This window comes from Hevea brasiliensis, chromosome 14 (genome assembly GCF_030052815.1).
Source record: "Hevea brasiliensis isolate MT/VB/25A 57/8 chromosome 14, ASM3005281v1, whole genome shotgun sequence".
NCBI classification, from domain to species: Eukaryota; Viridiplantae; Streptophyta; class Magnoliopsida; order Malpighiales; family Euphorbiaceae; genus Hevea; species Hevea brasiliensis.
The window spans coordinates 25,230,223-25,257,762 of NC_079506.1; the positions used below are offsets into that span (position 1 = coordinate 25,230,223).

Consider the following 27,540-nt stretch of genomic DNA (forward strand, 5'->3'; position numbering starts at 1 on the left):
CTTTTGTTTCTTATAATCAATTGTCTTCTTGTTCTCGTGTTTTGTTACTTCTTTAGACTCTGCTCCTATCCCTAATACCGTTGGTGAGGCACCTGTCTCATCCTCGGGTGTGTCCGCTATGAAAGAAGAAATGGAGGCTTTAGATGCTAATGGTACATGGGAACTGTTGCCTTTGCCCACTGGTAAGAAAGCTATTGGTTGCAAATGGGTATTTACAGTAAAGGTAAATCTTGATGGTTCTGTGGCTAGGTTAAAAGCACGCCTTGTAGCAAAAGGATATGCTCAGACATATGGGGTTGATTACTCGACACTTTTTCTCCCGTAGCTAAACTTACTGCTCGCTTGTTTATCTCTTTAGCAGCTACATATGATTGGCCCCTGCACCAATTGGATATCAAGAATGCTTTCCTTCATGGTGATCTTCAGGAGGAGGTGTATATGGAGCAACCACCTGGGTTTGTTGCTCAGGGGGAGTTGGGTAAAGTTTGTAGGCTTCGGAAGTCTCTTTATGGCTTGAAACAAAGTCCTGGGGCCTGGTTTGGGAGATTCAAGAAACAAGACAGAATTTGGTATGCAAAAGAGTAAATGTGATCACTCAGTATTTTATAAGCAATCTGAGGCTGGTCTAATTCTCCCGGTAGTCTATGTGGATGACATTATCATCACTGGGAGTGACTCTGCAGGTATTTCATCTCTTAAAACCTTCCTCCAAACCCAGTTTGCACCAAAGACTTGGGATTATTAAAGTATTTTTGGGTATTGAAGTTATGAGAAGTAAGAAGGGTATTTTCTTGTCTCAAAGAAAATATGTCATCGATCTATTGACAGAGAGAAAATTAGGTGCTAAGCCTTGTAGTGCACCAATGACTCCAAATTTACAATCATAGCGGGGATAGTGAGTTGTTTGAAGATCCAGAGAGATACAGGAGATTGGTAGGAAAATTGAACTACCTTCATCACACTCGCCCCGACATTGCTTATGCCGTTAGTGTGATAAGTCGCTTTATGTCTTCCCAACCGTTGCTCATTGGGAAGCCTTGGGACAAATCTTGTGCTATCCAAGGGAGCTCCGAAGAGGTTTGTTATATGGTAATCATGGGCATTTGAATGTTGAATGTTTTTCGATGCCGACTGGCTGGATCTAAGGTTGATAGGAGGTCAACTCATCGGATATTGCGTTTTTGTTGGAGGAAATTTGGTGTCTTGGAAAAGCAAGAAGCGAGTGTAGTTTCTCGATCTAGTGCTGAATCCGAATACAGAGCCATGGCACAATCGTATGTGAGGTAATGTGGATATTTCAATTACTAGATGAGACAGTTTTAAGACCCCAACTGCGAAATTGTGGTGTGATAATCAAGCTGCTCTCCATATTGCTTCTAATCCGGTATTTCATGAGCGGACCAAACATATTGAGATTGATTGTCACTTTGTTCGTGAAAAGATTCAACAACAGATCATCTCAACAGGACATATCAAAACTGGAGAGCGCTTAGAGATATTTTCACAAAAGCTCTGAATGGAGCTAGGATTGACTACATTTGTAACAAGTTGGGCATGATTAACATCTATGCTCCAACTTGAGGGGGAGTGTTATGGAAAGTCAATCATTATATTATTTCTGTGTATATTCTGTATTCTGTATTCCTATTTAGGATTTCTTATTTAGGATTTCTTCCTAATTAGTATAACACAATTATAGGAATCAATTGTATATAAATACCCATGTACAGATTAATTGAAATCAATGAGAATCATCTCTTTCTACATCTCTTTCTACAAGAGATATGGGAGTGGCATGGTTAACTAAATTATTTAATAAGATTTTAAACTCAAAGAAAATGTCTGATGAATGGAGGAGGAGTATTTTAGTAACTATTTTTAAAAATAAGGGAGACATACAGAGTTGTTCAAACTATAAGGGAATTAAACTCATGAGCCATACTATGAAGTTGTGGGAGAGAGTTGTGGAGCATCGACTACGTCATGATACTTCTATCTCTCTCAATCAATTTGGCTTTATGCCCGGTCGTTCAACTATGGAAGCGATCTTTCTCATTAGAAGCTTGATGGAGAAATATAGAGATGTGAAGAAAGATCTACACATGGTTTTTATTTATTTGGAGAAGGCTTATGATAGTGTTCTAAGAGATGTCTTATAGAGTGTGTTAGAACAAAAGAGGGTATCTATTAGGTACATACAAATGTTGAAAGATATGTATGAAGGAGCAACTACTATTGTGCGCACAGTGGGAGGGGACACAAGAAATTTTCTGATCTCAATTGGATTACACCAAGGATCAGCTATAAGCCATTACCTTTTTACATTAGTTTTAGATGAATTGACGAAACATATACAAGAGAGTATTCCATGGTGCATGATGTTTGCGGATGATATTGTTCTTATAGATGAGACGCAAGAAGGAGTCAATAGAAACCTAGAGCTTTGGAGAAGTACTCTAGAGTCAAAGGGCTTTAAGTTAAATAGAACGAAGACAGAATACATGCATTTCAAGTTTAGTGAAAGCCAAACTGGTGATAGGTAAGGAGTTAGTTTGGATGGAGTGGTACTGTCCCAAAGTAATCATTTTAAATATCTCGGCTCAGTCCTTCAAGTAGATGGGGGATGTGAGGAGGATGTTAGTCATAGGATTAAAGCCGGATGGTTGAAGTGGAGACGTGCCATGGGAGTTTTATGTGATCGCAAGATTCCCAATAAGTTGAAAGGAAAATTTTACCGTACAGGCATACTACCGGCTATGTTATATGGTAGTGAGTGTTGGGCACTGAAGGAGTCGTATGCGTCTAAGATAAGAGTTGCGGAGATGAGAATGTTAAGGTGGATGAGTGGCCATATTAGACTAGATAAAGTCCGTAATGAGAGTTAGAGAAAAGGTAGGAGTGGTGCCAATTGAGGATAAGTTTAAAGAGAAGGGAGATTGAGGTGGTTTGGTCATGTGAAGCGTAGACATACGGAGGCTCCAGTTAAACAAGTAGAGCACATTAGGTTAGAGGATAGAAAGAAAAAAAGGGGTAGACCTAAATTGACTTAGAGGAGAGTAGTACAACATGACATAGAAACATTACACATTTCTGAGGATTTAACCCAAAATCGTTTAGAGTGGAGAAAGCGAATCCATATAGCCAACCCCAAATTTTTGGGATAAAGGCTTAGTTGAGTTGAGTTGAGTTGAGTTGAGTTGAGTATTCATCTTCAACGTCAAGCTTCTTTCATTGATTTATAATTTGAATTTCTTCTTCAAGTCGTTACAAAGCTATTGATAATTCATTAAACTCTACTTTTGATAACTCATTGTGCTTTACTTTGGAGAACTTATCAAGTTGTGATCCGATTTTCTTTTACACTTGAAATCACAAGTTTTTTCCTACATCTATTAAGCTCTCTTTCCTTGACTTGCAAGAATTGTTGTAAATTTTTATATTCCCTTTCTTTATCTAGTAAGATTTGTTTGACATCTCCATATTCATTACGTAAGAAAGAACACCTTTAACGGTCACGTCTATAACTATAATTATCTACCTAATAACATAGAGATAGTAATTGACCCTTATAAAATCCAATGTCATAATTAATTTCTTCGAGAATATTTTTGTAGTAATTGATCTCCTCTTCTAATCTCTCAATATAAGTTTCCATGGTATTTGAATGAAGAAAACATACCTCCAGAAAATTCAAGTTTCACTGTCAAATTTTGTTGATATGGCAAAAATCTAGTGTAAATAGGAGCACAGAAAGACTTGGTGAGTACAACTTAGTTTGGGAAGATTTGACCCAACCTGTCAGGTTTTACAACTGGAGGAATCGGATGAACAGTCAGATGGCATAAACAAGGTCGCCGGCAAAAGGGGAAGTTCCAGGCGAAGATGAGACGTCAAAATCTTGCCAAATTTGGATTTGGGTCAAACCCAACCCATCGGATTTTGAGGCCTGGGTGTGTCGGTTGGACTCTCAGATGATGGAAAAGTGAAGATCGACGGAATGTGAACATCAAGGAAGGATTTTTTTTTTGCCAAAGATCTTGCAGGTCCAGGCTTGGGTTGGGTCCAACCCGATTGGATCTAGCAGCTGGGAACATTGGACAAGAGCTCCAACTATAGGGGAGAGGTTGCCTGGACGTCGCTTATGTTCTGGCAGTGGCGGTACGGTGGTTGGGAGGCCAAAAGATGGTGGCTTGGTGAGGGGCTATGGTTCTAGTTTTCATTTTTTTTTTCCAAATAGTAAAAGGCAGCAAAAGTTTTGGATGGTTTAAGTGGAAATTTTGGTTGGACGAACAAAGGCAGAAATTTCAAAGGCTAAAACACAAGAATGTTTGAATGGGATGTTTGAAAAAATTTCAGGAAGCTATGGAATTTGGATTATATTTAGGCTATGATATCAAAATTGATGTAGAACAAAAGGAAAAAACTAAGAATAAGGAGAAATCAAGGACCAATCCTTGAAGAGAAAACTAATTCTCAAAATATTATTGATCTCATAAAATTGTCATAACCAAACTTATCAAATAACAATAAAAACCTTAAATCTTATTTATAAAATTAGGAATCCCAATCACATTAAGATTTTAGAACCCTAATTCATTCCTAATTAGGAATACTAAATTAAACCAAAATAAATGAGGAAACAATAAAATTCCTAAATAATAGACCTAATAAGAATAAAATTTCTAAAGAATAAATTTTCTAATTTTACATGAAATATAATTCCTAAATTGTATTAGGAATATCATCTTCTTATTCTGCATTACCTAACTGGCTGGCTTTTTCAAGTGACTACTCAACTCAACTCAACTAAGCCTTTATTACTACTACTCTCTCTCTCTCTCTCTCTCTCTCTCTCTTCTTCTTCTTCTTCTTCTTCTTCTTTCCTCTCCTTCTTCTTCTCCTCCTCCTTTATTCTCTTCTCCTCTAAAACATGATAGTATGTATCCTTGCACACTTTATTTTTTCCTTCTTTTTCTCTCCTCCATCTTTTTTAATTTTGCTATATGGGACTATGAGTATTCAGTATTTGGTTGTTTACTTTTATATGGATATTATGAATTTGTTCTCTAAAATATGGCAAATTTTCTTTTATATGTATAATTTGTTGTTTAATTTATATTGGTATTAATTAATCAATTTATTGTTAAAATGTATCCTTTTACTTTTTATTCTTGTTAATTAGTTGTTTAATTTATATAGATATTATCAATTTGTTTACTTTTATTTTATTCTTGTTAATTGATTAATTTATTGTTATTTAATTTATATGGCTATTGTCAATTAGTTATTATTTAGTTGCTTAATTTATATGGGTATTTTTAATTTGTTTACTTTTACTTTTTATTCTTATTAATTAGTTGTCATTTAGTTGTTTAATTTATATGACATTGTTAATTTGTATATTTTTACTTTTTATTCTTGTTAATTTCTTGTTATTTTTTCTTTTTATTATTGTCAATTAGTTGTTAATTCATGCTCCCCTTATCCATTTGTATTGTTTTGTTTCTTATTAATTTTTGTTGCCTTTTAATTTTTTTGCTAGATCATAGATGGGTGATAAGGGTAATATAACTAGATCTTCTACTGGTAGTAGAAGAACGAACCCAGGATGGACATACCTAATTCAAGTTAGTAGAAATTACACCAATAATCTTCAATGCACCTACTGTATGAGAGTTTATAAATGGGGAGTTAATAAAATCAAGCAACACTTTGCTGGAGGTTACAAAAATGTGAGTCGCTATCCAAAATGTCTCGAAGATGTGAGGAGTTAAATTCCGGAATTCATCAATTAAAAAAAGAAAAAATAGAAATTAGTTATGAATATAGAAAAACCACCGGAATTTGATGATGTTGAAATATTGGAAATTGATGAAAATGAGAAAGAGGAAGATGTGCAAGAAATTGGTAGTGAAAAACGAAGGGAAACAATTCATGGTAGTGGCATTGGTACTAGTGCTTCAAAAAAACCAAAAGTTACACAATCACAAAGTAGAGGGCCTATTTATACTTTTTTTTTCCCTAAACCAACTGTTATGGAAAAAAGGGCAAGGCAAACTACTATTGATGAAAGTAGTCCAATTAAGAAGGAGTTAAGGGAACGTGTTTGTGTTGCCATAGCACAATGGATGTATGATATTAGAATAGCTTCTTCTATGAGAATTGTGTGTATGGAAAACAACACAAGGTAAAGTTTAGTCTTGGTATTCACTCCATTAAGGGGTCCTCTGGTTGCTACTCATGGTGAGTCCACATATTTGACATTTTTGCAAGAATGAAGGTATAGTAAAGCACCACAATGTATGATATGCACAACTACAAAATGAGATTGCAAAACACCAATGAAGTGTGCTCGTTGCATGCTTGCTCAAATTGGGTTGGCAAAGGTTTTTTAGGCTAAGGCAATCAATACAACTTGTTACTTGTTTAATTGGTCTCTATCAACTACCATTGATTCAAAGATTCTTCAAGATATTTGGTCAGAAACGTCTATTAATCATTCTGATTTAAGAATATTTAGATGTCCTGTGTACTTGTAAGCTTAAGCCAAAGGCAATTAAATGCATATTCCTAAGCTATGCAGTTGGTATGAAAGGTTATAGATTGTGGTATGTTGACTCTAAAAAATAATCAGGTTTTTATTAGCAAAGATGTTACTTTTAATGAGTCTGCAATGTTAAACTAGGAGTCTGTAGTTGATAATGCAAGTAAAGGTCATAGTGCTAATGGAAATGTGGAGATTGAGAAAGCTTCAAAAGAGGTGGAGAAAGTCTCCCCTAATCAGTCCAAAAATGGAATAAAAGATGAAGATTAAGTAGGGGCAATGAAAACAAGAGCTACCTTACAATATAGTTCTAAACCATGAAAGGAGGCAAAACATTACACCACTTGCAAGGTGCACAAATATTATTACTTACACTTTAACTTTAGAAGATCATTCTCTATCTTATAAATATGTAGATAAAGGCAAAAAAAATGTATGGAGCAGCTTGGAGCTATGAATGAAGAGATTAAATTTCTTGACAAGAACAAAACTTGGGAGTTTGTTTAGTCTAGAAAACTCCCATATGGTTCTTTTGTGTATTTGCTTTTGTATGTTGATTGCAGCCAATGATATGCTTAAATCAAAAGGTTGAAAGCTCAACTGAGTGGTAAGCTTGAAATGAAAGATTTGGGTGTGGTTAAGAAGATTTTGGGGAATGAGATCTATAGAGATAGTCATGCAAATACAACCTCCTTGCATGTCTATAGTACATCATCCAAAGAAGCTTATAGTTATATCTTCACTCTCTTTAGATTTACTACAAGCTAGAAGGCAACTTTATAGCCTACAGTTGCCTTGTCCACTACTGAAGTTGAGTACATGGCTCTTACAAAAGCAGTGACTGAGGCTATTTGCTTACAAGATCTTATTAGTAGTCTTGGGTTGAATTTGCAGTTGCAAGTTGTGTATTGCGATTAGGGATGGAGCTAGCAATTGAGTTAGTGGGGTTGAAAAAAATTTGTTTTACCCAATTCAAAGAAAAAAATATATATTTTATAGAATAATAAATTACTAAGAAAAAAAATAATGTATACCAATTTTCTATATGTAACAAAAATAGAGTAAAATTTAAAGAAAAATAATTTCGTAAAATAACAAATGAAAACAAATCATTTGGATTTAAGCATGCTACACAAAGAGGCAATTTGGTATTCATCTTGAAGTTATAAATCTAACACTGCATAAAATAACTCTTCTTTATAATGGTACAAATTGGTGACTTGATAAATTTTTTGCTATGATATCTCCTTTATTTGAAACATATCATCCATATTCCAAATAGTTATATTGTGTTTCTCACAAAAATTAAAAAAAAAAAAATTAAAGAATGAAAAAAGAATTTCAAAAACAGAGAGAGAGAGAGAGAGAGAGAGAGAGAGAGAGAGAGAGAGAGAGAGATGAGGGAGGGAAATTTTAATGAAAGTTTTCATAATTTTTATTTATATAATTTTTCAAAAGTTTGTAAAGTCAATGGAGTCAATTGTCCCCACTTCTTACCACATAAATCCGCCCATGATTGCGATAGCCAAACTGCAATATTTTTTTGCTAAAAATCCTATGTACCATAAGAGGACTAAGCACATTCAAGTCGAGTATAACTTCATTAGAGAGATCGTCAACGACGGTGTAGTTTTAGTTGAGAAGATAGCTACAACGGATAATACAACAGAAATGTTAACCAATTGTCTAGGAACAAATTCAGTATTGCTTGGACTTTGTTAACACTTGTAGAGGTTGATTTACCCTTTGGGATAGTTTGGTAGAGAGATGATGATGTGAGATATTCAATTTCTTGGTTTGAGCAAAAATAAAGTCAAAATGGAGATTGTTGAAAAGTATGCCGTGTTATTTGCCGGTCATTTGGTGCTCACTAGAAATTGTATTTGAAAATTATTCGAATCGATTTCGAGAAGCAAACCATTGCGATTGTATTCAAATAATGTTCATTATTATTAAAGCATCGCATGTAATGTTTCGCTTTTGGAAATTATATTCGAATAATCTTCATTATTATTCAAATAATCGAGAATGTTCATTTAGTACTGAAAGTCGTATTCAAATAACGTAATTCTTTATTTGAATAGCGAGCATTGACCTGGCAATTTAAGTCATGATTTAAGACTCCCAAACACTATAAATACTCATCTAAAACATGGGAAACATATCCTAATAACTCTAGAAGGACAAACCCCCCAAAGTTGTAATTTTTGTGTATTCTAGTGGGTTTTGGGCTCTAGACAAAGGCGAAATTCTTGTGTGTTCTATTGTGTTTTGCGTGTAAAGGGCAAGGGGTTGTGAGATTGAAGACAACTTGTATCGTGTAATCGCTATTGTTCTATAGTGAAATCTCTAGCTCTCTCTCCTGGGGATATAGATCTATTGATTGAACCAAATAAAATCTTGTATCTTGTGTGTTTGTGCTTCTGCTCAATTTTTCTATATTCTTTAGTTTTATCATGTCCTTGCCGCAATGAGAACCTCAACATAATTCACAAGTAACTACTTCCAATTTAAAAAAGAAGTATAGTTTCTTACTTGTGCTGTTTTACTTCCATTAATTGACAGGGACTTAATAAAATCAAAGAGGGGCTCCTGGCATTCACTAAGGTTGCAAGGCAAGGATAGCCAGTAGTTCATCTCAAGATTGATGTTCAGGTGAGGAGCAGAACTGAAGATAGAGATAGAGAAGTCAATAACAGTTCATAATAAATGTTATTGAAACTAAAGAAAGAAGTGCAAAGAATAAGGAAGGTAAGCAAATTAAACAACATATACAAAAGAAAATGAGGAAAGGGGAGGAAAAGGAAAAATAAAGAAGGTAAGCAAATTGTTACATACTCCCATTTTGGCTGAAGATCTTTGTTCCATACTCCCTGCAGGTTTGCCACCTGGGTTCTAGGGCGAGAGCATGAAATAAGTAAATATCGGCCAAACTGGAATAGCAGCTCAACTAAGGATGGATCCTCATCAGATTGAAAAGATTTTATCCTCTCAACCGTTGGAATTAAATCATCTTTGCTCCCTTTGACATATGAGGTATTTGCAGAAGGCATAAGATTATTCATCACCAGATCATTTCCTACAATTACATTAGGGCTTTTCCAGAGCTGGAACGAGACACGGCGAAAAAGATTTTGATAGTCATCTAAATGACGTGCATATAGATCAGAATATGACAGATTCGTTATTGACTTCAAAGCACAAAGAGACTCAGAAGTAGGATCTTTCCCTGAATCTGAAGGCTTAGTAAATGGGCTTTCAAATGAAGATGAAGCCACTAAAAGCAACACAGCCCAATCTGAACCTTCAACCTTCAACGTCTTGTTGTCCAAAACACGTATCACACCTATGCCATCACTAATTTGTAAATCAAGAACAGCTGAAAACTGAATTCCCTTAGGATTGTCACTTGCCTTCAGTTTTGGCGGTATCCTTTTCCCAGGGCAACTTCCTTCCATTATAATCTGACTTTCAGCATTTATGTAACAATGATGATCTAACATGCTATCCAGAGACGCTAAAAAAGATACAGACCCTGATTTGCTTGCAGAAATCTTTAGCACAATCACTTGATCAGGATTAGATGCAAAATGTTCCCTAGTAAATTCTATATCACCCACAGAATACTTCACTTTTGCTGTTGCAGTATCCAAGTCTAGTTCTCTATGATATGTTTCTTCAGCATATGTAAGATGAGATTCATCAAACTCTAGCTTGATATCCCCAAGTAATTGATAGACCTTAATCATCAAACTTAAATCATCAGAACATGGTTACTAGGAAAGTTTAAAGCTTAATCATAGAAATAATCAATAGATAAATGGAAACTAATGAAGCTTCAACTATGATTAGGAAAGTAGACATTCTTTATATCAATAAAATGCAAGACGAAGTCCTATACAGTAGAAAAACTACAAACAAATAGTCATCTAAAAGCAATTGAAACCTTTAACAAAATGGAACCATGGTTATCTAAGAGAACAATTTTTTCCATTTTTAATAAAGTGAACATATTTTTCTAGCAGTTCCTGTTATATTTTCAGCAATTAAACACATCCTTCAAGAACTTAAGTTGGAATAAGCTAATTATCAGTTAGTCACTAAATGTAGCATATACTTGGAGATGGAAAACGAAGCAAAATAAGCATACTAACATACATCTGCAGGGTTACCAAGCAACTTAGCAGCAGCAGCGGTAGCTTCTGCATATTGGCCGTCATCAACAAACTTTCTAACATCTGATAATGCCTCTGGAGCACCAGGGTTAGTAAAATCGCTTGGAGTTCCAGTCCATAGCGTGTCCTCTATACAATAATTCAACTCAAATAATAAAAAACAGGAATGTGGGTTATTGAATTCCAAGCTATCAATGAACTAAAACATTAAAAATGTGAAAGTGGGTTACTTTGTACCATTAAGCTGGATAATCTCCGATGAGACGCCACCCCAGATCATGGCACCAAGTCGGCCATTCCCGATCGGAATTGCGTCGGTCCAGTACTTGGCAGGCCCACTAAAAGTGACCTTCAACGGCCTAGGACTATCAGAGTCCATCCAGGTTGGTTCCTTGATGGTATTCCCTGTGGATGGCTCCACTAGAACCCAGTCTTCATCCTCCATCCTTGCTAGTGAAATGTATGTAGGGAAAGAAGTGGATAGAAGAAGAAGAATCCCAAAAGAGTAAAGGAACCGAGGAACTGGAAAGCTTGTACTGCTGCCGGATAGCAGGTGTCGTTTTTGTATTGGCGCAGCAGAAAGCGCCAAGTACTAGCTTATGATTGATGCGTAATCACTATATTTTTATTTTATTTATTTTTTCAATTCCTTTATTTGATTTTTTTATTAATGATTAATATACTTAATAAAGAGAAAAATAATTAATATTATTATAAAAATTAAATAATTTAATGCTCAGAAAATAAAAGTTTATATAATTATATTTTTTAAATTATAAAAATTGAATGCAATTCAAATTAACATCTAACATAATTAAAGGATTAAAGAGTAATAAATAAAATAAAAATTTAAATTAATTATCATATTTTTTAAAATAAAAAATTAAATAATTAATTTCATCTAAATAAAAAATAATTTATCATATTAAAATTATAAAATTATAGCTTTATTTTTTATATATTTTGATCTCTATTCTTAGGCGAAATGATATTAGGTTGTGTTTAGATTTTACTATTTGTATTTGAAATTTAAGTTCCAAATATTTATTTAAAATTTAAAATTTATAAATTTTAAAATATTTTATTAGACTAATAAAAAGAATTTTCATTAGAATGTGCAACATAATATGGGGCTAATACATTTAATTAGAGTGAGATGAATTTAAATTAATTAAATAAAAATAATTATTTTAAATTTTTAGTTTTTAATTTGAATGCATGAGATTTGAATTAAATTTAAATTTATTTTTATTTATAATATTCAAATAATGTATTTAATCCAAATCTAAATATATGAAATCAAATTCTTCACATTAGAGTCTTTCACATTTTAGAGGCCGAAAAATTATTTTATTTATGCATTTAAATATTTTTAAATTAAAATTTTAGAGATTAAAACTTTTAATATTTTAATGAAAAATTATTTATTTATACATTTAAATATTTTTAAATTAAAATTTTAGAGATTAAAAATGTTAGTATTTTAATGAAAAATTAAAGTTTAGAGAAATGGAAAAATTTAAAGACCAAAAAATTACAGGACATTTTAAATCATTTTTGTAGAAACAAGCACTCGAAGTATTAATTTTATCAATTCATCATATATCATGGTGCCTTTTGCAATTCACCCTGGGATTAAAGTTTAATTTAGGTGTATGTGGGCAATAAGTTTTAAAATATATTTAATATTTTAATCTTAATTAAAAAAATTATTTTTTATCTATATTATTTGGTGGTATAATATTTGTACTAATATTAAGAGATTAAGGGATGATTTATAAAATATTATTCTCTTACCTTTTTAGCCTTCTAACTTCAACAATCGAGAGCGGAGTGTTTTGACTAAGGTAAAAAAAAGATAATACCACTGCTCTAACATTAAGAATTAATCTAACTGTTATTTTTATCAAATATTACTGGCAACTAATATTGCTCAACAGAGTTTTAAACAGAAAATTTACTATAATTTATAGTAATAGATGGACTATAATGTCACGACCCAACTTATGGGCCGGACGGGCACTAGGATCTGGGTCAGCCTAAAGCCCTCGAGGCCCGTAGTAAGCCTAACTATTCCTCAACCCAACTCTAAGACCCATTTGGGCCCAATTTCAAGAATTTAACCGAACAGAGTCTAGCCATAAAATGGACCTTTCAACGGGGAGTTTTTTACTCACCTGACCTGTAAACACAATATACAATCAATTGGGGAGCTCAGCTCACCCTCCACATACTCATATGTCATAAAAATAAATGGGAGCTCAGCTCCCTCATCCAGTCCAACATACACGCATATAATAAAAAGTTTACATGTCTAACATGATAATAATATTACAGACCCATATCAAATGAATATTTCTAACACATGCGGAATTCTATAAGTTAACAGAATTACACAAACATTAATAAACAACCTGCGAAGGAGAAAAGCAGGTTAACCACTACAATAATCCTCCTGTAGCCTGAAAAAATAATAAACAAGAGTGAGTGTTCGACTCAAAGAGTAAAATATCAATTTTAACCATAATCTCTATAATTATCTAAAGCTAATGCACCATGTAGAGTGAAATGTAACATCGGCAATATTTTCACATCATAACAGCAAAAAGGTAATTTGGAGCACTCACACATCCTATAATGTCAAACAATACATATATAGGAGCTGATCCTCTATACAGCTCTCATAATCCAAACTGTGCCAGCGAAGAACTCAAGCTCGGACTTTCGCTTAATAAACCAAATCGGGGTCTCAGCGAAGAACTCAAGCCGTGTCTACCCCGAAGGACAGGGTCCCAGCGAAGATCTCAAGCCGTGTCTACCCGTCTTATCCATAGCCAACACCACACCACACGCACGCCAACTCACGTATACTGCTCCAAATTACCACAATAATATCCATGGCACTTTAACAATTATGAATGCAACATAAAACGTGCCTAGCGTTTAACTACATAAATACATACATATAAGTGATGCATGGGCATACTTGAACATATAATAATATCGAAATTACAATTGTCGATACCATATTTTGGCCGATCCCTGAAATCAATAAACTTTGAAGCCGATCCCCTGCACTGAGTCTTCCTTTGCCAACCAATCACATTTCCGATCTCTCCTCAAAAGGAATCGAATCAATACTAAGTCTAAAGCCTCACCAATTATCAAGTCTCCTAACCAGTCAATCACATTTCCGATCTCTCCTCAAAAGGAATCGAATCAATACTAGGTCCCTATATCATTTAAAGCCTCACTGATCTCTCAAACCAATTGTCAAGTCTCCTGACTAGTCAATTACATTTTCGGTCTCTCTTGTCAAATGAAATTGAACCAACACTAGACCTTTATGTCACCAGTCTTATTGCCGATCTCCCTTTTAAAAGTTTGGGGATAATCGTCTGATAAAGTTAAGGTTCCAATCCGGTTTAATGATAATTCCAATCTTAAGTGTTCAAATTAAATTTTCAATTTTAATCAAGTCCTGTTTAGCGTTTGTTCTCAGCCGATCTCATGCTTACAATGTTTTCCAACCTCTTACACTTGGATTAATAATCACTTTTAGTTGTCATAATATGTTCAGACAATCAAGTGTTTATGCAATTCAGATACTTTCCGATCCCATCCATTCATTGAACAAAAAGGGGAGCTTCATTTCATTTCAAATTAAAATTTATACAAGTCATTCGGCTGGAGGATCACCCCCAGCCTGTTCTACATTTTGTTCGCTTCCTCTTTCACCTTCAGCCTCCTCCTCGCTCTCCTCTTCGTCCTGGGGAGCCAGATCCACCATCCAAGAGAAGTTCTCCTCTGGATACCGTTTCCTGAGCTCGGCCAAGAGATCCCCATGAGCGTTCACATAAGCACCGGCCTCTCTCGTCACTGCCTCTTCTTCTTTTGCTTTAAGCTCCTCAGTGAAGCGAGCAACTTCAGCAGCTCAGAGCGCCCGAACCTCTTTAAGAACATGAGCCTGCTCTGCCAGCTTATCCTCGTAAAATTTCATCCGCCCCTCAATTTCAGATATGTAGTTTTGGGCGGACGAAAGTTGAGATCAGAGGGAAGCAGCTTCCTGACCCACTTTCTCGACATCCTGCCACAAGCGGTGAGCCTTCTCCTGGATAATATGTTGGTTCACCAGACTCTCCAAACTCAGGCTCATAGTTTGTGTCAGGATATCGTCGAGGCTGTTCAGGGTTAGCCTATCCCGATCCTCCTGAAGGCAGATGGAGGACCCCAAGACCTTTGAAAAACCCGGGTTCTCTCGAACCGTGCGGTTCTTCTCCAGCGAGTGGATCAGGATTTGGGCGCCGTGGGAAAGGGTCCTCACAGGTGGTTGGGAAGGACCCCCTTCCGCACTTGAAGCAACCGGAGGAGGTGGTGGCTGCTCTTCTTGACGAGGAGGAGACCGGACCACTTCTATGTCAGGGATCGGCTGTCCCGAAGGTTGAGACGAGCCTCCTTGCATTTCCCACGATCATGCCTGGGCGTCTGAAGCAGCTCGGCCCGCTTTATCTCCCACACTTTCCGGGAGACCTCTCTTTTCCGCTTCCGGCTCTCCTTGGAAGCCTCGCCGCTCGCCATACCTGCATAAAGAAAAGGTCAGTGAGATCGTAAAGGCCCAAAGATCAGAGATATAGAAAGTACCAAAGCCGAGGTCAGAGAGCTGAAGCCCGCGTTCTTGGCCGGTGACCAGCTGCATAGTCCAATGATGCAGTTCGGCTGTCACTGCATCTAAACAAGAGAATTTCTGTCTGGCCGCTTGATCTTTCAGTTCCATCACCATTAGGCCCTCTTCTCTATTCAGGGTGATGCACTTCAGAATTAACGGGCCCTGATGCAGCCAGCTGCGTGGGAAACCCTCAAAGCCGTTCGGAATTTTGCTCCTCAGAATAAAGAAGCGATTCTTCCAATTCTTCAAGGAGGAGGGCAGATCGGTAAAGAGCCCGCAATGTGGCTTCGCCTGAAAGAACCAGTACTCATCGTCCTTTTGGCGAGTTAGCCTATGTAGCTCGGCGAATACCTTCACCGTTCGACTGAGTCCTTTGGCTCAGCAAAGGCCTCTAAAGGCCACTAGGATCCGCCATGAGTTCGGATGAACTTGGGCTATGCACACTTGGTGAAATTTCAAAACTTCCTTGAAGAAGTCGTCAAGAGGGAACCGCAACCTGGCTTTTAGTTGCTCTTCGTATACCATGATCATATTATTCTCTTCAAAGAAGTGTTCGGCTCGAAGATCACCGTGACACTTAATGAGTTCGTACGAATAGGGCTGAATTTTATACTCTTGACTGAACGACTGCAGGTCGGTTTCTTGAAGGATTGATGGCAGCTTGTCCATGGGAAGGTTTTCTCTCCTTGAAGAATGTGTTTGCCTCGAGGATGCTGCTTGAATGGAGGTCCTAGGGGGTTCAGATCGCCCACTTGTTCCGATTACCTCTACCTCATCTGACGACCACGAGACCTGAACGGAAGGGGGGCGTGCCGCTCTCTGACCCTCGGCGTCGCTCATTTTCAAAGAAAAGAGGAAATTTAAACTAAAAGAAAGATCAAAACCCTTACCGGAGTGTGATCGGTGTCAGAAGAACTTGAAAAAATAAGAGGATTTTTTAATCGCTCGCGAGAGGCTGAAAATGACATAAGGAAGCAACTGGCTGACCCGTCCCCTATTATACCCGTCTGAGCATTTAATGCTCACGGTGTCCCAAGCAGCGCATCGGTTCGCGGGATTCGCCAGCTTTTTCTGACACGTCTCATGAATATTCTAGAAATTCCATAGTAAAAGAGATCGGCTAGTTAGAGATCGGTGAATTGAGATAGATATTTTGAATCGCGGATCGGTTAAGGGCCGTTCAGTTAGGAACCAGATCGGATAAACACATCAGAGATCGGAAAATAGTCAATGCAATAATAATAAAATGATAGTTGTCAAAATAAAATTTTATTTCCGAAAAGGTCAGATTACATCATTTGGGTGATCTCTAGAGATCGGATTACATTAAAAGTCGGATTACATCATTTGGGCGATCTCTAGAGATCGGATTACATTAAAAGTCGAATTACATCATTTGGCCAATCTCTAGAGATCGTATTACATTAAAGGTCTGATTACATCATAGGGGCGATCTTTAGAGATCGGTGGAACATCCTATCTAATAAAGACCTATGTTAAAGCCTAGTCTCGTGGCTGAATCAAAAGATTTGTTCTGCCATAGATAGCAGATAGACGTACAGCTCAAATGGGGTGATTATGACTCTCATGGGGATGGAGATTCATCTCCACTGTCATCGACCAGAACCGAGCTGTAGTCAGGACGCCCAATGTGGTGAGGAGCCAAATGAACTTCAAGGGGCAGTCACCAATGTTAAGGGGAATATTAGCAGTCTTCTCGCCCGAAATCAGTTCACCGACTATATCGGTCAAACGATTCGAGATCGACACGATCGAGGTCCTCGATCCAGGTCGGAGAATTAGTCCGGTTCTCTCACTGTCATCAAATGAGGTTATCATGATTCTCCGGTCACCGGGATCGTAAATTTTCAGTCGAGGAATAAAGAGGACAATCGGAAAAAGATCAAAAGCAACTATCATGCTGGGATTATTGCCGGAGTGGTTAAAACAGAAAATGTGAGAAGGAAAGAGGGGAAAATCAAATGCGGAGGGGTTTTCGTTGAAGGTATATATATAGGGAAAGTCTGAGCATTTATTGCGAGCAGAATACGAAGCGGATGCCTCGAAAATCGAAGGAATAAATGCTTTGACTAAATCGGACCGGATAAAGGAAAAGACCGGAATAGGAGAGGTCGAAAGAGGGGAGCCCGACATGAGAGATCGGAAAAGGATCGTGTTAGAAAGATCGGAAGGGAGGGGAGGTCGGAAAACAAAGGGAATAAGACAACTTCCGCTAACTGTCGTCATAATCAGAGCCGAGGTAGTTAAAGCGTTGCAGACGAAATCTTCACCGCACGCCTCAAAATCGCCCACATTACTGACAGGTGCCAGAGTATGTCATGACAGTGCTGTACATCCCAATCTCCACCGTTGATCTTACTTGTAAGGACGAGCCCGGAGCCCTTGGATCAAAAAAGAAGAAGACAAGACCGGCGCCTTTTATTCCCAGCCCTCGGATCGCCCTGGACAAGAAAATTTGGAACCGTCAAATTATAAGAGAAAAAGGACAAAAATTTCTGAAAAGGATCTCAGCCGTTCATTCTGATTCTCTTTAATTCCCAAGCGTCAGATCATGTCCTTCAAAATCCAAACCTTCCATCTCCCTCAAAATAAATCCTGACCCTTCATGGGGAGCACCCGGTCCCTATAAATACCTGCATGAAAACTGTTCAAAGGAGGACGAAGAAAAAGGGTGGTAATTATAGCGGAAAGGCTGTGAAAATTAATTCAGTTTCGCTACTCTGCTATTTTTAAGCTAAAAAGACTTTAGAAACCAGTTTTCTAAAGTATTTTCTTTGAAGAAGTGTTGGACACTGGAACTCCTGATTTTCAGTTTGTTCATTGCTCTGTGATACCCTTTCTTAAGTTTCAGTTCTGTTTTCACCACCTTTATATCCACTTTTATTTTCTGAGTTCAATCTCATTCATTCCGGTTCGATTATATGCTAATTAGGCATTCGTCTTTTCAAGGCAAGCATTAGTCCCCAGACTGTTAGCCTGAAACTCTGCAACATTCGTGACTCCATAGTTAGTTCAATAGGTTCAACTTCCTGCAGGTGAGTATTTGAACCGTTGCCTTATCCAGTGTTTGTCTTTATTTTCTTTTTATTAATGCTCGTAATTTTCGTTAAAGTTTGTCTTATGTCAGAAGGTTCCACGTAGGTAGTTATTCTCATGAGTTTATCTTTTGATACAATAGTTCATGTTATTCATTTATTCTTGATCTTTATTTATCTCCCAATGCAGTTGTTCGGGTTACGGATAATGTATCGGTAGTCTGATGAAGTGTTGGTAGCAGTATCTTAACATAAGAGTTTTTTATAAACGTTCGGATAATAAATCAAAGAGTTATGAAGTCGAACTACTAGACTAGCTCGAGAAGATGACTGGGTAAGGTGGAGTGTCAGAATAAAATTGAATTTTAGATTAGTAAATGAAATAGAGCAAATATTGCCTGCTGAAAGGTATTAGTAAGGCGATCACATAAGAGGTTGGTCAAATTCAGTCTGATGTCCCCTATCTAGTCATGAGGTACCAATGAGTTAAAAGAAGCCTCATTCGGGTCCCCGGCATCATCGGATGCCAGAACTCTTAATCTTAGGCTCTTATGATGTGTAGCTGTAAACAAATTTTAAGAGGTTGGAAAAATCCTTATCCGACTCCCATTCAAGTAAAAGAGATCGGATGAGAGTTCTTATCCGATTCTCAACCAAAAAAATTTTAATAAATATCTAAAAGAGATCGGAGGAGAGTTCTTATTCGATTCCCAATCCAAAATTTTAATAAATATTTAAAAGAGATCGGAGGAGAGTTCTTATCCGATTCTTAACCAAAAAAATTTTAATAAATATTTAAAAGAGATCGGAGGAGAGTTCTTATCCGATTCTCGATCCAAAATTTTAATAAATACCTAAAAGAGATCGGAGGAGAGTTCTTATCCGATTCTCAATCTAAAAAATTCTAATGAATATTCAAAAGAGATCGGAGGAGAGTTCTTATCCGACTCTCAATCTAAAATTTTAATAAATATTTAAAAGAGATCGGAGGAGAGTTCTTATCCCATTCTCAATCTAAAAATTCTAATAAATATCTAAAAGAGATCGGAGGAGAGTTCTTATCCGATCTCCAATCGAAATTTTAATCTAAAAGGGGTCGGAGGAGAGTTCTTATCCGATTCTCAAATCGAATTCTAACAAATATGCAAAGTAATCCCACAAACGAAAACCGTAACACAACACCAATTCACTAAGGTTGTCTCATTTACTTATGTATCTGGGTAATCCGAATTAGTAAAAAATCAAATATTCCTTTTTATCAAAAGGATTAACATTTCCATTCGAACCCCCCTAACTATCGATTTTAATTTATAAAGAACGTAAGGTTAAATCTACTCATCCTCATTGAGGGACGAGGTAGGGTGCCTAACACCTTCCCCACCCGTTTATGGACCCCGAACCTAAAATCTTTGTTTTTGAAGTTGTTTCATTTTAATTTATTTTCACAAATGGTTTTCTTTAATTTCCCTCAAAATTAAAGTGGCGACTCCTCACTCTTTCCCACTTCGGTGAGTGTTCGTCCAGGCGACCGCAAAACCCCTTGCGACAGCTTGGCGACTCCACTGGGGAATTTGATTTTCCTTCAACCCCGGCCTAGAGGTCCAAAAGCATATTTAATTTTATGTTTCTATAAACTATAATTATATTTAGATAGGTTCAATTTATGAAATTCGAAAACCTTAGTCTATTATTGTTTGTTATTTCTGCTAACCGCTTTGTTTATTTTTGTTTTATATCCTGCAGCATTCTTCATCTAAAAAGGAAAAATAAAAAAAACTCCCCCTATATTGGGAAGAGGTAAAGGTGTCCCTTCACACACTGAACACTCACATAATGTCCTCACATGTTTCAGCCCTATACCCGGGCTTTTTTACCCTTTTAGGAAAATAGGAGGGGGTCATGTAGCGGTACCCGTGGGTTTTACCCCGTTAGTATCCGTGAAGGCTTCTGCTCAGATTGAAACTCATTCTATTTACTGTGATACCTGTGGAACTTTCCCGACAGTATCATGGGGGATAGAATGGGGCTCTACTGTTTACAGTAGGAGCAATTTGGGAACCTGTGGCTTTTAGAAAATTAGACTTTGAGCTAAACTATCACGATAGCTGGAAGCCGTAGCAAGCTTCCTTATAAGATAGAACTATCCAATTAGGCAGCACGCATCCAGTACCAGGACTCTCCTTATTTTAGGATAAAAGGGGCATACTTACTCTTACCCTATTCTGCTTGTGTTTTATTTTGTTCTTATTTTTTAGGGTAATCTTGAATCATACTGTTAAGAAAACCTACACACTTTCCTACTTTGATAAATGTGTAGGTGTCACTCTGCCAACAGTATAATTCAAAATTACCTAAATTTACCCTGCTAACAAGTTTTTCCTACAGGCATCACCAAATTAAGGTCTGTAAAAGGATAAGCATCATTTTTAACATGGCATCCTCGAGTCAGTCGGCAGAAGAAGTTCTTAGATCAGAACAGAATGCTAAACCATGGCCCGAATCGCCTCATAGTTCAGTGCCCCCACAAAGTGATACTAGCTCATTACCTCCATTGGACCTGAGCAAAATTGAGGTCAGAATGAACAGTCTCGAGGGTCTGGCTAATGGTTGGAAGTCATTTCCCGATCAGATCAAAGCACGATTTGAGAAGAAATATGGGAGGATTGCAACCTTGATACGAGTCAAAGTCTAAGTCCCGGCATTAAAGGCCATGCTATCAGTTTGGAATCCTAAGTATGGGGTGTTCTCTTTCAACGATATCGATACTGCTCCCATTATGGAAGAATATCAGGCATTGCTAGAAATTCCTTATGCGGCGCAGAATCGGATTTACCTGCACCTCGAGCATAGGCAGACCTGGAAACGATTCGCACATATGATGGGGATTCCCCCGGAAGAAGCAAAGGTGAGGGAAACTGTCAAAGGGAACACGCATGGATGGTATTGGACTTATCTCAAGAAGTGGTTGGATCAATACATCCAAGATGAATAGTGGGATCAAGCTTCATTGACGCTCTCTTTAGGGATCTACGGCCTGATCTTGTTCCCTGGACCTTCGGGAATTATAACTTGCAACGTTGCGGAGATGTTCTGGGCAGTAGAAAAACAGAAGGTCAATCCAGTACCGGCAATTCTTGTCGAGACTTTCTTAACCCTTACTTACTGTAGACAACAAGGCAAGGGATCCATTAAATGCTGTTCTCAGTTGTTGCACCTCTGGATCATCAGTCACATGTGTCCTATAGAGACAAAGGAATTGACTTGGTACCTTGACCAGCCTCTCATCGAGAAGATGACCAGATTAGTAATCAGCCCAAAGGATGAGCCGCAGTGGTAAGAACGGATTTTGAGCTTCAACAGCCATGACTACTGTTAGAGGAAATTGTGGACGTCGGGTCAATCCATTTTGGTCAGCACGGGGGGTAATCAATCAGTATCCCTAATTGGAGTGATTGGATACACAAGTTACACTCCGGCATTAGTAATGAGACAGTTTGGATCAACACAGTTAAGAATCAACATTGAAGAATACCACCAAGGTCATTTCTACCATGAGCTCAACGATGAGGAAGGATTGAAAATAGCTCACAGATCCTGGGAAAACATCACTATGATGGAAAGGTCGCCTAAAGGTCCGAGTGCCACGGGTGATTATCTTAAATGGAGGGCTGGCAAGGATCAAGGACACTTAACTGCAGATCCAACCAAATTCGAAGGCAGCAACGCTCGTCAAAATGTCCTTTTAGAAGAAGGTAGTGATCATTTGGCCGATTCCCTACAAAAGGCAAACACCGAAAACTTGCAACTGCAAGAACAAATAAAACAGTTAGAGGACCAACAGCAGATCCTCAAAAGAAAAGTAAGAAGGCTCAGGGAAGAGGCAAGGACCAAAAAGATGGGGTTCGAAGAGCAAGAGACACGATGGGAAAAGGAAAAAAACTCTCTCTAAGCTGTAATAAAAGAAGCAGAAATACAAAATGGCAAGCTTCAAGAAAAAATGAAATACCAGGAGATACTCGTAGAAGAGTATAAACAAGAAAGCAAAAAGAAGAAGCTTGAACTGAAGGAACATGCACTGCTTATCAACGATATTCTAAAGGAATGTGCTAAAGAAAGAAAGGAAAAAGAAAGACAAGCCGCTCTCTATCAGGTGCTGAAAGAGAATGTTGACCAGCTAGAGAGAATGATAGCACAGGGGAAACAAGAACTCCTACCTGAATCCGAGCATGCCCTGAAAGTGTTCAATTCTGCTAGACAAGAAGAAAGGCTATATGAGTATCTCAGGAAATGTCATTACATTATAAAGAACCTCCCTGAGCCTAGGCCGATGTAAAGAATGCTGTGTATGAATTATTCAGTTAATGGAATAACTTTTAGGCCATTGTTTAACAAAATTGTGAATGAATAGTATAACTTCCGTAGGAACCCCCTCGCTAGGGTTATGCGAAAAATTGGATGCACCATATGGACAGGTATCATAGATGCGCATTCAATCCAGTCATTCGCAGTCAGACTATTGAACGATGCCATGATAAAATTGATGCAATCATTCTTCTGCAGATTTCATTTTGGCTCCCAAATGCCACTGTATCCTTTGTCCGACCCAGGACCTTTAATTTTTTTTTTTTACAAAATTCAAAATTCATTAAAAACTTTTTTTCAACTTCCTGCAGAAAATCAACATTGCTTCAAACAAAGCAAGCCTGACCAGACACGCAGTTCAACCCAGACGAGTGTACTTAACAAGATCACGAACAAGAAGGTTAATGGAAGACCAGGAACAAGTCCAGAACCTGCAAGGACAGGTTTCCGAATTGAAAGACCAAGTCTCGGAGCTCATGAGACTAATGAGGGAAATGTCCTATAATAAGCCTGCTTCAGAGCCTAACTTACCACTACCTCCCCCACCTCCTACAACGGTTGATTCTCACCATGCTTCAACCTCTTTCACCTTCCAGCCATCGATACCGGATCCGACAATTACCGTCAATCCGGCCACACTAAATAATGACCCGCCTTTCTCCTATTATCCGACTATCTCAAATGCCGAACCATACCCTTCAGTCCTGATCCCTCCAATTCATTCCGCCCCTCATTTCCCAACTGGGGGAGTATCTCTTGCAGTGGGAGGAGAAAATAAGATGAGAGAAAATGAGAAGCTATCTGCTCTAGAAGAGAGACTAAGAGCAATAGAGGGACTGAACATGTATGGTTCAGTTGATGTGGCGTCACTGAGATTGGTGCCAGATGTGGTGGTGCCGCCTAAGTTCAAGGTCCCGGACTTTGACAAATACACCGGAAACTCAGACCCCCGCATTCACCTGGCCACCTACATTGCCAAAATGTCTGCTTTGACTGAAGACGACAGACTTTTAGTCCACTTCTTACATGAGAGCCTCTCTGGGGTAGCCCTGAGATGGTGTATTCAGTTGGACAAGAGCAAATTGCGCTCCTGGAAAGATTTGGCAGATGCTTTCCTGAAGCAATACAAGTTCAACTGCGACGTGGCCCCCACAAGGAGAGATCTCCAAAACTTGGTGCAGAGTGACAGGGAAAGCTTCAAAGAATATGCCCAGAGATGGAGAGAGAAAGAGGCGGAAGTATATCCTCCGGTTACTGATAACGAGCTTTGCTCCCTGTTCATTGAGACATTGAAGGCTCTATACTTCAATTTGATGATTGGAAACACTTCCAATACCTTCTCAGACATCATCTAAGCTGGTGAGAGAATAGAAGCCAACTTAAGAATGGGACGACTGCAGGAGTTGACTGAGAACCCTGCAAAGAAAAATGCCAGTTTTGGCAAAAAGAAGGAGGGTGATGTGCATTCCATCACCCGGCAGAATAATCACTCCCCACTTCCTCAGAATAACTACCGGCCATATCCTCCCCCTCATGGCCAAACCATTGTAAACATTCCACCCCCTTTCCCAAATTATCCTCACCCACGTCCACAGTATCCACCACCGATAAACTACCAACCCAGACCACCTCCTCCACCTACTCAACCCAGACCACCTCAAAATAACTCGAGACCACCAAGAAATCCTGATCCACCTCTTCTCCTGCTACTTAGCGAAATATATCGATACCTCGTCGGTATAAACCAAATAGTACCGATTCCCCTTGACCCAATTCAGCCGCCATACCCCAGGTGGTATGATGCCACTGCCCGGTGTGAGTATCATGGAGGGGCACAGGGACACTCAACCGACAATTGTGGGGCACTCAGAGGAAGAGTACACTCCCTAATCAGGAATGGGTGGTTGAAGATTGAAGAAAATGGTTCCCTCCCCAATGTCACGTCAAACCCATTGCCCACTCATGGTACAGGCAATGGCGTGAATATGATAGAACCTAGGGATGAAAACAAAGAGTCTCCTCTAGAACCATCCATTGATGTCATCCATCTCGATTCCTTGTATAAAGCTCTAGTCTCGCCAATGGCTGAAGGGCAAGAACTAGACAACTGGACAGCAGAGGACATCCCTGTACTCAATTTCGAGTAAAGTACCTTTGGTTATCTACACTTGATTATTTTATCCATGGTGGCAAGTGTAATACTGTAAATGGACCCTTTTCTTATGATATAAATATTAATGAATTAATAGCGCATTTTATATCCAATTCTCTTTTCCTTTCCTTTTTGAAATCCATTCTTATAATATATTCCATTTTCGTTTCTTCAGGACCATTCATCAATTAACACCTAATAATTCAATAGACTCAGAAATTCCTCTGGTTAATTTTGAAATCCCCATAACTGCCATTACTTCAAGTGATTCTAAAGTGGAACTCACAGAAGAAAGAGATGAAAGAGATGAACCTTCCCTAGTGCCTTGTGGAAACGAAACGCACACCGTAAATTTAGGCACGGAAGAAGTGAAAAGGGAACTTAAGGTTGTAGAGAGTGAAGAATTAGAAGATATGATCAGTTTGCTCAAGGAATTCCTAGACGTATTTTCTTAGAGCTATGATGATATGATTGGTTTGATCCCTCATATAGTGACGCAAAAAATTCCCCTAATTCCGGGGACAATCCCGGTAAAGCAGAAATTAAGAAGAATGAATCCTGACACACTGCTCAAAGTTAGGGATGAGGTCAAGAAGCAGTATGATGCTGGGTTTTTGGAAGTGGTCAAATATCCCCAATGGATAGCTAACGTTGTCCCGGTAATGAAGAAGGACGGGAGAGTCAGGTTTTGCGTTGATTACAGGGATCTTAATAAAGCAAGCTTGAAAGATGATTTCCCTCTCCCTCACATAGATCTGTTAGTATACAATGCTGCGGGATTGAGTAGATGTTCGTGTATCGATGGGGCATCTGGGTACAACCAAATCCCAATGGATGAGGAAGACAAGGAAAAAATTGCTTTTATCACTCAATAGGGAGTATTTTGCCATCGGGTCATGCCTTTCGGGTTAAAGAATGCTGGCGCCACCTACCAACGTGCTATGGTCACATTATTTCATGATATGATGCATAAAGAAGTGGAGGTGTACGTGGATGATATGATCATCAAATCCAGGGGAGAAGAGAGCCATGTGCAGGTGATGAGGAAAGTATTCGAGAGACTCAGGAAATATCGGTGGCCAGACCTTGCCAAATGCATATTCGGAGCTAGATCTGGGAAATTGTTGGGATTCATAGTGAGTGAGAAGGGAATAGAAGTTGATCCAGACAAAGTCCAAGCCATTCAAGAGATGCCATCATCAAAAACAGAAAGGGAGGTGCACAGTTTCTTGGGGAAGTTGAACTACATATCAAGGTTTATTTCCAATCTCACCGCTAAAGCTGAGCCTATTTTTAGACTACTCCGAAAGAACAACACTACTCAATGGGATTCAGTTTGTCAAGAGGCTTTCGAGAAAATCAAGCAGTATCTGTCAAACCCACCAGTATTGGTTCTGTCGGTGGCAGGAAGGCCGCTGATTCTGTATATGGCAGTCCAACAAAGCTCAATGGGATGTGTTTTAGGGCAACATGATGATACCGGCTGAAAGGAGAGGCCTATTTAGTACCTGAGCAAAAAATTCAATGATTGTGAGTCAAGGTACTCTTTCCTAGAGAAAACTTGCTGTGCGTTAGCCTGGACAGCAAATCGCCTCAAACACTACATGTTGAATCATAAGACATGGCTCATCTCCAAGATGGATCCTATTAAGTATGTATTCCAAAGCCCATTCATGCTAGGAAGGATAGCCAAATGGCAGGTCATACTCTCCCAATATGACATTGTCTATATGACCTGGAAAGCAGTCAAAGGTAGCGTGATCGCTGATCTCCTAGCAGAAAACCCTATCCAGGATTATGAAGCTCTAGATTTTGAGTTCCCTGATGAGCATATTAACGAAGTAGACTGTGGAGAAGAAGAGCCAACTGATGTATGGGAAATGTATTTCGACGGAGCTGTCAATTTTTCCGATAGTGGAATCGGAGCTGTATTGGTATCCCTGGATGGAAAACACTTTCCGATAGCTATCAAGTTGAGATTTGACTGCACCAACAATGTCGCAAAATACGAAGCTTGTGTGATGGGTCTACAGGCTGCCATTGAAATGAAAGTCAGGAAGTTGGAGGTATATGTAGACTCAGCCCTGATCATTTATCAAGTAAAGGGAGAATGGCAAACTAAGCATCTGAAGCTAATCCCATATCAAAAGTACTTACTGGAGCTGATTAAGAAGTTCGAAGAAATCTCTTTCACTCACTTTAGTCGAGACAAGAATCAATTTGCAGATGCCTTAGCCACCCTGGCTGTTATGGCTCAAATAGAAGAAGGGCAGACGACTCAGGTATTAATGATTAAAGCAAGGAGTGAGCCGGCATATTGCTTCATGATCGAAGAAGAACCTGATGGCAAACCTTGGTACCATGACATCTTGCTTTACATCAGAACCAGAGAATTCCCCTCAGGGGCGAGCAAAAACGAAAAGAGGATGATTCGGAGATTACCATTGGGATACTTCCCTAGTGGAGAAACTCTATACAAAAGGAGCTCCAACAGCGAATTGTTGAGATATGTGGATGCAAAAGAAGCGAAGAGAATCCTTTTCGAGACTCATGAGGGAAACTGTGCAACCCATGCCAATGGGCAT

General features: G+C 38.3%; 1 protein-coding gene across 2 annotated transcripts in view; it reads right to left on the bottom strand.

The window, feature by feature from the left end:
- LOC110660356 (alpha-L-fucosidase 2) overlaps positions 1 to 11,258 on the bottom strand; it is a 30,108-nt gene extending 18,850 nt beyond the window's left edge. The window contains exons 1-4 of one of the 2 annotated variants that reach the window (XM_058134992.1): positions 10,957 to 11,258; positions 10,703 to 10,848; positions 9,383 to 10,284; positions 9,080 to 9,212 (exon numbers count right to left, since the gene is read on the bottom strand). In XM_058134992.1, the coding sequence (XP_057990975.1) occupies positions 9,080 to 9,212; positions 9,383 to 10,284; positions 10,703 to 10,848; positions 10,957 to 11,164 (1,389 nt within the window). In that variant the 5' untranslated portion in view covers positions 11,165 to 11,258. Of the gene's footprint in view, positions 1 to 9,079; positions 9,213 to 9,382; positions 10,285 to 10,702; positions 10,865 to 10,956 lie in introns of both variants that reach the window. The other variant, XM_058134993.1, reaches the window with a different exon arrangement.
- Between the last annotated feature and the right edge of the window lie 16,282 nt (positions 11,259 to 27,540).